Source organism: Varroa jacobsoni, unplaced genomic scaffold (genome assembly GCF_002532875.2).
Source record: "Varroa jacobsoni isolate VJ856 unplaced genomic scaffold, vjacob_1.0 scaffold_111, whole genome shotgun sequence".
Classification (NCBI taxonomy): Eukaryota; Metazoa; Arthropoda; class Arachnida; order Mesostigmata; family Varroidae; genus Varroa; species Varroa jacobsoni.
The window spans coordinates 3378-17634 of NW_019213013.1; the positions used below are offsets into that span (position 1 = coordinate 3378).

At 38.6% G+C, this 14257-nt stretch overlaps 3 protein-coding genes across 8 annotated transcripts in view; 2 read left to right on the forward strand and 1 right to left on the reverse strand.

The window, feature by feature from the left end:
• Positions 1 to 543: 543 nt before the first annotated feature.
• LOC111265987 (uncharacterized) lies at positions 544 to 4880 on the reverse strand. The gene is made up of 3 exons (XM_086970760.1): positions 4694 to 4880; positions 4181 to 4325; positions 544 to 1224 (listed from the first exon to the last, which is right to left on the reverse strand). The coding sequence occupies exons 2-3, from the start codon at positions 4259 to 4261 to the stop codon at positions 898 to 900; spliced, it is 408 nt and encodes a 135-aa protein (XP_086826886.1). The 5' UTR covers positions 4262 to 4325; positions 4694 to 4880; the 3' UTR covers positions 544 to 897.
• LOC111265956 (uncharacterized) lies at positions 1839 to 7923 on the forward strand. 5 transcript variants are annotated; one of them, XM_022843040.2, is made up of 5 exons: positions 1839 to 2410; positions 4024 to 4201; positions 5997 to 6280; positions 6384 to 6633; positions 6849 to 7923. In XM_022843040.2, exons 2-5 carry the CDS (start codon positions 4098 to 4100, stop codon positions 7699 to 7701), a joined length of 1491 nt encoding a protein of 496 aa, XP_022698775.1. In that variant the 5' UTR covers positions 1839 to 2410; positions 4024 to 4097; the 3' UTR covers positions 7702 to 7923. The 5 variants fall into 5 exon arrangements, with proteins under 5 accessions (XP_022698775.1, XP_022698758.1, XP_022698784.1 ...); XM_022843023.2 differs by lacking the exon at positions 1839 to 2410 and adding an exon at positions 3570 to 3758; XM_022843049.2 differs by lacking the exon at positions 1839 to 2410 and adding an exon at positions 3816 to 3832.
• A 3668-nt stretch (positions 7924 to 11591) lies between these two features.
• The window catches only part of LOC111265977 (type 2 phosphatidylinositol 4,5-bisphosphate 4-phosphatase), a 7189-nt gene continuing 4523 nt past the window's right edge, over positions 11592 to 14257 (forward strand). Inside the window, exon 1 of one of the 2 annotated variants that reach the window (XM_022843080.2) lies at positions 11592 to 12146. In XM_022843080.2, coding sequence (XP_022698815.1) covers positions 12124 to 12146 — 23 coding nt within the window. In that variant the 5' untranslated portion in view covers positions 11592 to 12123. Of the gene's footprint in view, positions 12147 to 13354; positions 13500 to 14257 lie in introns of those variants that run through there. The other variant, XM_022843069.1, reaches the window with a different exon arrangement.

A 14257-nucleotide genomic window follows, 5' to 3' on the forward strand; every position in this document is an offset into this window, starting at 1 on the left:
TAATTCTGTAATACATTACATGTAAAATGCTACTTTTGGCCAAGAGGGTCTTCAAGGAGGGCTTCAAGCTTTGATTTCGTAAAAGCCTTTTCAATAGTGGCAATGCGTTTTTGCACTTCGGGTCCTGATATCGGTTACATTCTTGTTGACCTTCAACGCTCTTCTTTAGGACATACGCACTGCTTACATACTGTACATTTGCGTAAGGTCTCGTTGCCTAATGTCTTCAACAATCTTCAATGAATTTTTGCAGCGCTGCGGCTTTGAATTACAAAAACTTGAGCCCTGAGCATTCGTTTTAGAAGCTAGAAATTTTTTTTCTGAATTAATTTCTCCTAAATTGCGCCCAGTCAGCGTTCGCGTAAAAGTTTCTAGAAGCTCTACCTGCCAAGTTTCGCGCCGAAAATTAGCGGCGCGCAGTTCAAATTTCAAAGTCCACTGGATATATATTCATTTCGCTCGCAGCAACCTAATATATTAATCCGTTTCAAGGTCCGGCTGCCACGACATAATAAAATAAATAGCATAAGGGAAAAAAATGAATGAAGAGCATATTTTGTGTTTTTTTTATTTATTCTTACCTGGCTGGTTTGTTGCTTTATATTGATGGACTGCATTAATGTGTATATATATAGAAATGCGACAAGAACGAGATATAATATATGTACATATTTGCCCGCTGTCAAGTTTAGTCCCGTGACATTTAATCTCTACAGATATAGAAAAGTAGTAATTTCAGATTATACAGAGTATACAAGTACGAGTGCCTGGTTGTACGAGCAATTGTTCGAATTGCTTGACAGATCAATTCTGTGCTGACTGTTAAATAACACCCAGGTTCGTCAAATACTAAACTTCAGAAGGGTAAGACCTTACCATCCTTAATCTTACAGCAACTTAATCTGAATTGTATCGTTTGTCTTTCTTATGCTTCTTTCCCTTTTTGTGATGCTTTTTTTTCTTTTTTGACTCTTTCTTTATTTTTTTATCCTTTCGGTGTTTTTTGGTTTTTTTTTGTCTTATCTCAGTCGTCCCACTTTCCACCGCTTTCTTAAAGAACTGGTCCCTCGACGACCTCGATCTCTTCATGTCAACAGCTCGCGAACTCGAGGTGGGATCGGCTTTATGGAAATCGCTCGACGTTTCATCGTCGGAGTCTTCCGACGACGTGCTTGACACGTCTACGCACACCCCGCCAGGTTTGTCTGCAGCAAACGGGTTTACCTGTTCATGTTAACGTGTTTTAACACAACAACAAGAAAAAGACATTTTTTAAATAACAAGGATAAAGTACGATGGAAAATTTATTAAAAAATCAGGTTACCATAGGTATCAAGCTAGCAACCTAGAAATATAAAATAAACTAACCAGCGTTAGAGAGACAGGCCACACGACCGATAGCCTGTTTGTCAGACCTTTTGTTGAATGTTTTTAGAGGTTTTACAAGCTGTAATATCTCATCGTGAAATATAATTAAACTTAAAAAATTTTATAGAGTAAAATCGATAACATTAGTTCGAAGGAGAAAGAAATCCGCGTACGGGGACGAAACAAAAGTAGTGGCAAACACCTTTTGTTATCTATTGTGTAAAGGGCCTTTCTTGCAAACTGACCGTTAAGTATATATCATGAAAAAGCAGGGTTGATTATTTCCGCATAATGTCAAAACCTCAGTCGGTCACAAAGAGTCAGAAAATTTGAACTGTCTTCAGATATACTTCGATTCCTACTCTTTCATTTTACTAAGAGAAAATTTATTATGATAAGCTCTTACTAGGTTATCAGACAGACATGCTTCTTACGTTTGAAATCGTCTTCTCATTTGGGTAACACCCACAAGAAGTAATAAACATTCAAAACTTCTTTTTGAACTTCTTGACTCGCCATTTGCGTATCACTATTTGTAATGTATGTTTCGTGAACTATATCATCCGTTCTGATTGTGCCATCTTCTACTCACTGTTCAGACATTTTTAAAACTTTAAAGATCTCAGTTCCCGGAAGGTGTAAAAATAATTGACGTGACAGTAGTTTTAATAAACATACAGATTCTAGTTTATTTGGTTGATACACCGAGACTCTGGCTACATTTATAGCACCTCTTCGTGAACCATTCGCAATAATTCAATGGCAGCTCGTCAACGGTTGCCAAGAGTATTTACAATGTCTTTGGCGATGCTGTCCCATTCACACGATTGGTCGGTTTTGTATATTCCACGATGTGTCGATTTTCTCTTCTCCCATAGTGTAGGGTTACTGTAACGCGTAACGACTCACACAGTTGTGTTTAAAGATGGTTGCCTAAGTTAGGAAAAATAGCTGAAATACTGTGTCTATGTCGTGGGCCCATTGACTAACATAAGCGTTTTGTGTGTCCTGTCGCTACTGAAGTCATCCAAGCTGACTCTGGGTATATCCATTCGATGTTCTAAAATATTCACCTGTGTATATAAACTGTGATTGTAGCATTTGAAGTGCTGGACTATTGGGCGATTTCGATGTTTAATCGACTATTGATCGATACATTAGGTGCAAACTACAAAAAAAGGTTTTTGTTAGGACAACTGTCACACCAGGGCTTTTTTAAAATTACGCTTGAACGGGCGACAATGTAGAACAAGCTCATTTGTAGCGCCCTTATCATTTATTAGAACGCCTTTAGTTTGGTGAGCAGAGCAATTCTGGCCCCTAACGCGCTACCATAACCTCGTGTCCCAGGCCTCAAGCTTTGCGGTAAACGCTGTGAAAACTCCTTCTTGCTGCTTGTCGAGGAAGTGTTGCGACATAGCATCAAACTGTAATAGTTAGGACGCAAAAGAAGGCATCCAGCGCAAGCTATCCTTCACTGTCTGCTGCCAGTACTTAAAATATTTACTAACTTCTGTAATTGCGAAGTATCTATTTTATTTAATCAAACCTCTACGTTTAATGCCAAAAATGAACGTCCAAAGCATGTGGTAATCCATCCTGCCCATGATGAATTTTATAGAAAATCAGTACCGCTTCTTTTATAGTCTAGTTTCGATTGCAAAGATGAAACTATTTCAGCCGATTTTTGGGATAGGCCTTATCACTGTTATAAAACTATAACATCACATCAAATATGCCACCAGTTCTTAGCGCGCTCAAATCAATTTGTCTCTGGACTCTTTGATAAAAAGCCGAGCCTGCCACACACGACCGACAACTGACTCCCTAATATGAACAATGATTGATAGTCCGAAAACTGTCCCGTTGCTACAAGATCAAGTAAAACGCATCCATTTGTTCACAAAAGCGAATAAAGATGACGGAACAATCGGCACTAAAAAAAGAGCCGCCATTAGCCAGAGACTAGCTGGTCCTTTCCCTTTTACGCGGCTGTCATAGCAGTGGCCCCAACAACTCGCAACTTAAGCAGGACAAGAAGCAGTAATAGTACTGCTGGCTTTTGCGGCGATGGCGCCATGATGGACCAGCCCGTCAGCTTAACACTACGCTTCTAATGCCGATGGCATTATACGGGGCCAGCTACCGCCATCCTATCCCGACGCCTTGATGTTGCTGTTTCTGCTGTCACAGAACCATACCTGGCACTTTAACGACGGTCCCGATGGCGTCTTGTCGTGGCGACCGCACTTCGCCTGCACTAAGTCAAGGCGCTGTCGGCGCTGATTTCGAATGTGTCGCCGCCGTTCGCCGCTTTTGGTGGCGGGGATGGTGACTGAGACTGGCCCCTGTCTCACTGTTGCCTCCCCAGTTGTTGGAGCAGATTTGGGGTAGGTCGGGAATCATTGTTGAAATCGGCGCATAGCATTGGTCGTGGCCGGATAGACAAACACGTAGAGATTTAGTAAATCTTGACGGTTTCATTCTCGTTTTTAGTCAATTGTTTATTTTATCCTATGCACAAGAGTGTTAGTTTACTAGTGTAGAATCTCTGCAAAAATACAGCAGAAGCAACTACTTGTGTCAAAAGCATTTCTTTTCTGATTTGTTATTAAGAGTTACTGTGATCTGATGATGGTGCTGTTGATTGCCTAGGTGCCCAGATGCCTAAAAGGTGAGGACTTGTTCTGTCAAGAAGAGTATGGCCGAATCGGTGAAGATGGATCTATATGATATTCGAACGTGTGAAGCATAGCGATTTTTTTGCTTCAGTCATCTCGTTGGAGCACATGACAACGGCGAGGATGCTCACCTTAAGGAAATTTCTGCACTGGTACGTAAAGTGCCCGGGGTAGCCGCAACGACTGCATGACAACACGGAGGGCTTCTCCATAGAAACACAACGTCTGGTAGCGCTCTATTGCTAAGGTTGTTCAATGTCCACGGCATTCGCACGCCTTAAATGAATTGAGTGATTTTTTTAATGCTGCGTACAAGTAACGTTTATCTATTCACGAACAAGTTATGTGTTTAAGAGTTCTAGTCGCATTAATCAAACGAATGAAGTCTCACTCAACCGATCGATCTGTTTTTGTCGTGTTTGCCAAATTTTGCATGACGTCACAAAACAACCAGAAATAAAATTAGCAAAGCATTTGTAAATGATACAATTCAGATTACTAAGAGGCGTTTTGGTTTTAGTGCGTAGGTGGTTCTATAGCTGTACGATAGAGCTACAAGCTACAGAAAGCCACGACTGCATTCATCTTAAATATAGCTGAATGAGTGAAATATGACTGTCAATTGTACGAGCTTCTGTACAAACCTGAGAAACTTGGTGTTACAACTCTCAGCAGCAACGTTCCTGGCGCGAAGCGCCTTCGAAGAATGCCGATTTGAACATATGATTCAAGCAACGTGCTGACATTGTTCAGCCGAAAGAGAGGGTAATTCGTTGGCGCCAATTTTTAATTGAGCCGGTTTCAACACAGCTGGGATTATATTCTACCGGCACTTGTCTCGTGTATCAGTGCGTGTATGTGTCCATGTGATTATGTCAATTATGAGGGTAAATCTTAGGTGTGAGTGAATAAAGGCGAAACGGGTTCATGAACACGGTGCTTTTATGAATATTAGTTGATTTCACTCGGTGTCCAACTACAGATTGGACAATATCCCCTAGCTGCTTGTGAGTTAAATGAATGTGCCTTTAGTGAGAGATGGTTTAAATATATTAGTTATATTAAGCACTACAGGTGAATCAAATCTACTCGTAATGGCATTTTGGCAAAAAGTAAAGAAGTGCAAATCTAATACAAGCACATTTCATATAGCATCGACTGAAAATGGCTATGACTGATATTGTTGTTATAAGCTTTCTTGCTTATCTATATGATAACCATTATTTAACAGAAGATCAGACTTAGCGCGCAAATAAAGCAACGATACAAATGTTCGTGGTCAGAGCACGAAAACGAATCCCATTCAGCCTGTTGGCCAAATTAACTGTAACAGAATATACTGAAGAATTTCATTATACCAGCTTAATTCAGCATATTCAGGTTATAATAAAAAACTGAAAAAAAAGAAGTATTATGGAAAGAAAAACTAGACCTTTGAATTTCGCCATTTAACACAGTATCGAAGGTGCATAATTGAATATGAAATTTGAAAATTATCATATCAACATCGTAAGATAATTTGATTCTTTTGATATGCTTTGTAGCGTGGATCGCTTAGTGCTTTCAGCATAACTGCATAAACTATGTAGACATATAAACATACCGAAAAGCTGACTAATAAATTATGTTCATAATTTAGCGGCGTAATTAGGCATATTTACTATGTTTGATGATTGCAATAATGAGAATATTGCTAATATTAAGTTGGACAAATAGAGGCAAAATTCGATGAGAGACATTCATACTTCGTAAGGTTCACATAAGCAGCTGCGGCTATGTGGCTTAAAGTATTACTTGCGGCTATGAGTTACGCTTGTTCCGTTCGTATTCTGATTAATGGAATGACCAGGTATTAATGACTAGGCGTCTTTTACAACTAAATGCCTATAAAAATTCGAATTTATGAATCGACAAGATATTTTGCATATTTGTTCTCTTTGTTTGCAGGCGCGCTCTAAAACTACTTATCATTTTATCAACGATGGCCTTCGTTACATTGGCACTTCTCCAGTACCAACAAAAATTAAAGAGACCTGCTCGGGCGCGATGGCGTACCGTGATGGAATCCAGTTCCGAGTGTGTGGCACCAGTGAAGGAGTTGGGGTGCGCAGTTCCGGCATTTACCGCCGAATGGTCCACTGTGCCCAGCCTAGACATTCAGATATATTCTGCACACATTGATGATCGATTAGTGGTTGATGGAGAAATACAGAACTTCATTAGAATCATAGGTAGGCGTTTCATTTCTCTTCTAACCTTTTCGAGTTCGGCTTATGATGGATCATACATTTATATATATCTATAAGTACACATTTTTCTTTGATAATCTTTCAGGTTTGCTTCGTAAATCAGCTACGCAGGTGCGGCTTTATTGCCTAGCCAATTACCCTTCTGGGGAGCAAACCACGGCAAGAGCGACTCTTGATAAAGTATGGATTGATTCCTGGGACAATGCTACGCACAAGGACCTCTTGACGCCATACATAATTTCGTGTCACATTGGAGCTGATTTACAGGAGCAACCGAGCGGCGTGTCGATACTGACCGATCCTTGCGAGTGTCCATCTAACAATCTGCGGTTAAGGTATCGTTTAGGTAGTTTACGTCCGCAAGCGACACTTACAATAATACTATTTTGTTTTAAGATGTATCGCTTTTGGCTAACTTAGACACGTAAACAAGATCATGCTAGCTTTAGTGATTCTGTGGAGTTACAAAAATCGTTTTATTTGACTGAAAAAACATTTAATAGTTCTATCTAACTGCATTTACGTACATTCTGTTCTTTTGTTTTTGTAGGAGACAAATGCCACCACCCAGAAGGGATTTCATGGTTTGCGTAAAAGGATTATTCTTTTCCAGAGATAAAAGCCGCGAACTGATGCAATGGCTGGAAATGTTATATCTACTAGGCGCCAAACATATCCATATGTACAACTATCTGCTTCATAAAAAAACCAAAAAGATGTTAAAATTCTATCAACGTTATCGTAATTTAACCTTACAAAAGATCAGTTTACCGCCGAGGGAATATCCACAAGGAATGGGTTTTTTGAAAAATTTCCTGGTCAACAAGGCGTGGGAAAAACGCCGTCTTGAACTTGTGCCTTACAATGACTGCTACTATCAGTACAAGGACAAATTTGACTACATCACCTTATTGGACGTGGACGAATTAATTGTGCCCCGTGATTTGGATGCCACTTCGTGGCCAACACTGATGCACAAAATACGTGACGTAGAAGCTGAAGCAGTTAGCAAGTATGCGTCATTCGCGTTCAGTAACGCTTACTTCTTTCGCGACAAAGACAGCCCTATGGATATTCTCGTGCAAACGCAACGGTCAGCGAATTTATCTCGGCCTGGATTTGCTGTCAAGAGTTTCTTTACAGCAAATGGCTCATTAGCCGTATTTAATCACTACACGTTGATTCCGCTGAGACCGGAGATTCGTAAATGCGCAATTGTTGGCTCGGATATTGGGCTGGTGCATCATTACAGGGATAGTTGCCCTCAGCTAATGGAGAAAGAGTGTGAAAATGATTTCATGAAGTTTGTTATTAAGGACGACACTGTGCCTAAGAAGTTTGCGCGAAGACTCCATCAAGCCCTTGAAGCTGTTACGCATGATATGAAAAACGCACTTTTTTAGAAAACAGCAGATGGTCTTTTTGAATATTTGCTTATCACGAATCATTGCTGAAGGAGCTACAATAGTTTTGTGCGAGTACTGGGGTACGAATTGTTTCCTGGAAATGCATATGGACCAGTGCAAAAAGTTAATTTGAAAAGAAACGTGTTCACTTCTCACAAATGATTTAAAAGCACAATGGCGCAATAAATCTATAATCATGACTTGTTAAAAAAAGCCGAAGTATGTAGCATGCTTTGTAGAAATCAAATCGTTGAGTGTAAATAATATGTAAAGTGTAACCACCACTGCAATCATAGCCAGAATAATATAACATACGGTTGTGAATATAATTGAGCAAATAACGACGCAGGTCATAAAGATAGAAAATACGAGCATAATGCTATTTACAACAGGAGTCACCGTATCGTGCCAGAGAGTGAGCATTTTACAAGCGCCTTGTTTTCAGCTAGAAGGGCAATTCTTTTTGTAAATATTTTAGACAATTTAAGTAATTTATGTTAAGCTGATTAGAATGTAGTGCCAGTTATTTTTACGTGGCCGGAGAGACAAGGTTTCAGTCAAGTTTTAGCAACAAATTAATCTATTATGTTCTAGGCCGCGCTTTCTACGGTCTTCTCCATTCTCTTATCGATTTCGAATGGCCGAGCCGGGTGAACGAGGTGCATCATTTAGAACCAAGATGCCATCTTTGAATTTAAGAAACCAACTTTAAGCCGTTCGTCATGCATTTAAATGCCAAGTCTACACTATACAAGACACATATGTCCCAGGCTGTTTCGATAACTTTTTGGTCTTAGCAAAAGGCGAAACAAAGTAAAGGTCGACTTACTTTCTGTCCAATCTAATAGTTTTTATACAAAAATAATAACAGTGTGTATAATAGAAGATCTATACGCGAAATACTATTATACATCACAAATGCAATATCTCGTCGCGTTGTGTGAAAAAGCATGATTGTCTCAGCTTCACATTCAGAAGTATAAGTAAAATGTCTATACTTGAAAAAAATGTTTAGCTATCATCGCTCTTGACAGTATAGGAATTAGATTTAAGCATTCTAATACATGTTACACCACTCAACTACTACTGCGTCGACACTTCATGTAAAATTCCACCTTTATTATAACAACTGGTTTTACAAGATATTTTAGAGGAATGAAAAATACTTCCTACACCATAAATGATTTTCCCGTATCTGTTTGATTATGTACGTTGATTATTATAACTCCGTTTTAATAATATTGTATATAGCAAAGGTAATACGAATTTTTTTGGTGGAATGGGTTCTTTTGTGCGTGTAGCGAAATTGCGAAATCTACGCCTTCAGCGTTTTTTATACAAATATGTGCCATTAGGAAGGCCTTAAAGTAAAGAGACAAAGGTTTCATGCTGAAAACACTTAGATGCAACCCGTACCTGTTAGGTAACCAAAAAAAAATCTGACCAAACATATTGTTTCAACAACTTCACAGAGCGCTATCCTAGGAGCTACTGAGGCTCTAAGGTTTAGATCGATGAAGTCCGAGGGAACCGCGCAGGTGCAAAAAAAGCCTTTGGCGCATGTGTAGTACTTGATGGCAGCATTCTGTTTTCATTAGCTGAATCGGGATTCAAATGTTATAAATCCCAAAACTAACTAATATATAATACAGAATAATGTTATAAACGTAATCCTCTATAAAGCAACAGAGTTAATTCTTAGGTTAAAATGTGCAACTTGAGCTGTGCTTATCATGGCTGAGGTGCTCATTGCATTCTGGAAAAGTTATTCAACTTAATAGATAACTCATATAGTTACGCTTAGTGATAACATAGTGCAAGGTTTAGTCAGCTAAAATACTCGATTTCTACTTTCATCTCGTCGTGTAGTAGAATCTAATTGATCTTTAACCTAAGTTGTTAGCTAGCGTCTTCACTCGTGGGTACAGCAGTGTTTTCCCGTTTAAGTTACCCGTAATTACTGAATTCATTATAAGGTTGAAGATCACTCTTAGGACATACATTACGATACGCACATCGCATAATTAAATCGATGAAATTGTGCTTTGTTGAAGGCGATAGACGTATAGAACAGGTAACCGATACAAACAGTATGACATGACATATAGACATGAATTAAGTTATGCATTAAAGAAGCTTTTCATTTTCTATCTCTGTTACATTCGTTGGCATTTGCATTGCTCGGGGTCAGCAATTATCATTCGCAACATGTTCCCGGCCACGTTTATCATGGCATAAAATTTCTCTCGTACAGTACCGACATCTTTACATTCGTCCGAGATCACATTATAGTGAATTTTTCAAAAATATTACCTATTATTGAACAAAGTGCATCGACTTGATATCAGACATATTGGAGAAAACGTGAATAAGGATAGCTATCAGGAACATATTTTGTTTATTACAACTAATAGCTGGCGATGTCTGACGATAAGACGAATTATAATTTTTTTTTCGTGTTTTGTGCAAGAATTTTTGAAGAAAAAATGCTGTTTCAACTCTGAAAACATATTTTTTTTCGCCTTTTATGAAGGGCACAGATTTTTTTTGCTACGAATTGACCAGTTCCGACGAGCTGGGGACACATATAATACATTTTCTATCCCTAAAATGGGTACTTCGGCGTGAATATCATAAGAGCAGAATGTGGCTTTATGCTGTTTTCCTTATGTGACAATTGGGTGGAAACTTGTTCCGGATTTCGAACTGTTCTCTGAGCGAATTTCCGATAAGTGCTAATTAAAGGTTTGTAGCCATTAATATGGCGAGCGTTTTCAAAAAATAACATTTTTAAATATTCTCTGAAAATATTTATTAGAAAAATACCAAAATATCAAAGACATTTGTTCTATGTAAGGTATTACTTTGTTGGCGCTAAAAAAAATATACAAAAGACATTTTTGATACCAATGAAAAGCTTTAGATGTGTAGAGTCTAATGCAATTTATAGTGTACACAAATTGCAGTTTTCGGATCCGTTTGAAGGAACAAAGCTTGACTGCTGATGCATGTAAGGAGATCTTTCTTAATGGCAATCGACAGATTTCGACCAACTGATTAAAAGTGCAACGGATATTTTTATAGCTAAAATGAGTATTTTTAAAAATATATTACTCAGTAAAATGCCAAAACGTTCCGTTCACACATATACGATGTAGAGAGAGGGTTGAAATACGTCTCGAGCGGCTTCCAAGTACATTTTAAACAAATTTTTTGGTGAATGCTAATTAGAAAGTTAGAATTGATGACTAATGTAGAATTCCTGTGAAAAAAAAGCCTAATTTATTTTAAGGGAATAACGCCAAAGGATATATATGAATAATTATCATCAAGCGGAAATATAAAAGTAGGCGAATTCCTAGAAATAACACCAATCTGCTGATGGAGACCTATCATTTCATGTATGTAACTTCTTATTAGCAAAAATAAATGAAAGAAGATAGAAGGTACATAAACTTTAATGACTGTTTAGGAATAGAGTCAACCAAGACATATGAAATGATTGTAAAGTATCTATTACACGCTAAAAGTACTGGTTATAAAAAAAAAAAAAAAAACTTTTGGACATTCAAGAAGTTCAAGGAGCAATAGGTTATCCGATTATCGGTTGCGACATTTTGACTCGACTCGTATACGTCCCTGTTCACCGAAAACCAGGTCAACCAGCCAACATCAAAAAACACCGAATTCATATTGTAAAAATGTGCGGGAAGCCAACATACTACGAGCAAGACAGATCAAGAATTAACGGACTTTTATATAGATATTTATAGATTTGCAAGTATCAATTATTATGTTCCATACCATTTCAGTGCTATATGCGTCTTTTATAGTTAAAAGAAGAGGCAAAGTGTATTTGAACGTTGCAATTTATTTTGATACAAATATGTTGCTCGTTGTTACCTTGAGCGTTATTTACGCCTACCAGGCTCCTAGAATAGTAATGTCCGTGTGGCTCTGTTGTGATTCGTTTGTGGCACTCCGTTTTGCTTCGAAGCGAGCTAAAGCGAACTTAATAATCTCGTCCATAATAACATAAACTAGCAACTGCAGTAATATTATTTCGCTCACTCAACAGTGTCATTTCTTAGAATAAATCAGGTGGCAACTGGTAACGTTTATTTTGCACTGAAGAAAATCCTAACTCGGTTCACGACGTAAACCTTTTTCATATGGAAGCTGCTAAGTAATTGCCAGGCAACTGCAGACGATCGCGCTAGTTGTGCTTTTGCGGTTCGCAACATTGCGCCTATGAATATTAGGATCAACTACTGTCGCAAACATTCTATTTGTACTACATCTCGTGATCGGTTCGTGGCAGAGACCTCCATAACGAGTAGAATTAAAGGATACGCGGCGGAATATATACTGTTTGAGTGAATAGATTTTTCACTGCGTAGCTCCCCATTAAGAGTCAATATGAGGACGAAAAGACAAAAACCGTAAGTAATAGCATTTTTCAAATTTCTACTTATTATTTTAATGAAAGAGCAGTATAATTGTCGGCCGAGCGGTTTGTTACTTTGTGTTATTTTTGTTCGCGCAAAAAAGGGGAATCGGATTGCCAGTATCTAAATGGGCATAGCAACGATATGAGCTGCTTTAGTTCAAAGAAAGAAAACAAGGAGAATTAGCGATATATGTCAAAAATATTATCATGGCATCATCAATAGCCCATAAAAATCGAATATAGTTTCGAAGTTGAAAGTAGTAAGATAGATTAACTCGATTCTATAGCCCATTTGCAGGTTCGTATTTAACAACGAAAATAAGGCTTTGGTCAAAGTCGGATTATTTCCGTAGTTGTCAAGTGAATTTCACAAGTGGCCTAACGCTGGACAAAACTCCAAAAACTGAACTATTTGGATTGATTGTCTCTATGGGCTCTCTGTATTTCGAGCTTTCCGTCCGGTATCTCCGTTTGGCGTTCTGCTAGTCGGCTGATTCCCAGCACGAAACGAAGTTTGTCTTTGCCTGGGTTCGAACGTAGACTACAACGTGCCTCTAAGATGAGACGGTAAACATGTTACGCAAGAAGGTATCATGAAAGCTCTGTGTCAAGGGCTAGCAGCCATAAAGCAGCCTGAGGAACCTCTGTAAAATTTAACACAAAAGAAACTCAGAGACATAGACCGTCCCTAAGTTTAGCAAGTAAACACGTTGTCCACTGCGCTATCACGGGGACGCCTGTTCCTATATTGAAACCTATGTCTTGACGCTGAGAAGTGAGGCAGGAGTATTATCAGGTACACTTCGTTCTCATTAATAACGCTGCGTAAACGGTGAAACAGCGCTGCCGTCTTCACAACACGTTTGAAAAGCAGCCACGAGCATTGTCGTACATAGTTCAGTAGTAACATAGTAATACTAGTAGAAACATAGTAATGCAATTTTTCACCTTAGTAAGTAAACAATGAATCATTCTTATAGCAAAACTCAGTGTCCCAATCAAGCTAACATATATACACTTTCAAGTGCGAATTTTACGTCTGCTGGCTCGGCCACGGCAATAGTCAGCGTTACAGAAGAACAGATGATAAACAAAACTGGACGCTACTAAGAGGCTTCAGATCGTAGTCGACGTGGTGGGCTAGCGTCCTGTTAGATTGTTTTGTGTAAAATTTGTTTCCAGCGTTGTTGAACTGTTTGACGAAGTATTAATGTGCCGAATATTTTCGAAAGACTAATGAAAATTTGCCTCGAACGCAACACGATCATAGCAAATCAAATATGCTTGTATTCATTAACGAGGTTAAAAAAAATGAACACATGGCATGCGTCTGCCGAGTACGGATGTAAGAAAGGCCACAGAAAGTTCGACTTGTTTTTCCCTCTTTAACACGTCAGGATCTTACGTCTCATTAGCTATAGAGAATACGAAACATGCAATTAATTTATTGGCGATACAAATGGGCTCATTCAAATTGGTAAATTGGGATCAAGTGCACTTCAGCTTACTGATCATTGTACAATCTTAAAAGTGCTGACGCCTATGACTGGTGGGAGCCTGATAGGATACCTGATCGAATCTGTCGTCTGCAACAGAAACTTCTTCTGCGTAGCATCACTTCTCTATACATCGTCCTGTCTAGAAATTTTTGCTTTTTTGTAACTCAGAGCACGTGTCATTTTATGTGAAGTACTCAAGTTGCCAATAGGTAGAGCGAAGAGAAAAATTGACCAAGAAAATAAGTGGATCGAAGAGCACCGAAATGCATGGTGTTTATGAACATGTTAAGCTTAAGTAAATAATGATATCAAAATATTGTATTTGTTAGTCGGCGACGAAGAATAGTAATAAGGTCGAAAAAAATCTTTCATGAGCATTCGTTTTTTCGAGAACGAGTTGAAACAGCTGCACAGTTAGGACAAGGATAGCCTAGCACTGATCGACTTTATTCCTTTGGCAATTATCGGCAAACTACGCAATAAGTCAGCAGCAAGCACAGTAGGAAACTATGGCAATGGCTGTAGACCGCGCATAAAAATCAGCCAAGAACAATCTCACCAACAGCAGCAAGCATAAAGAAACCATCAACCGTACAGTTGTGAG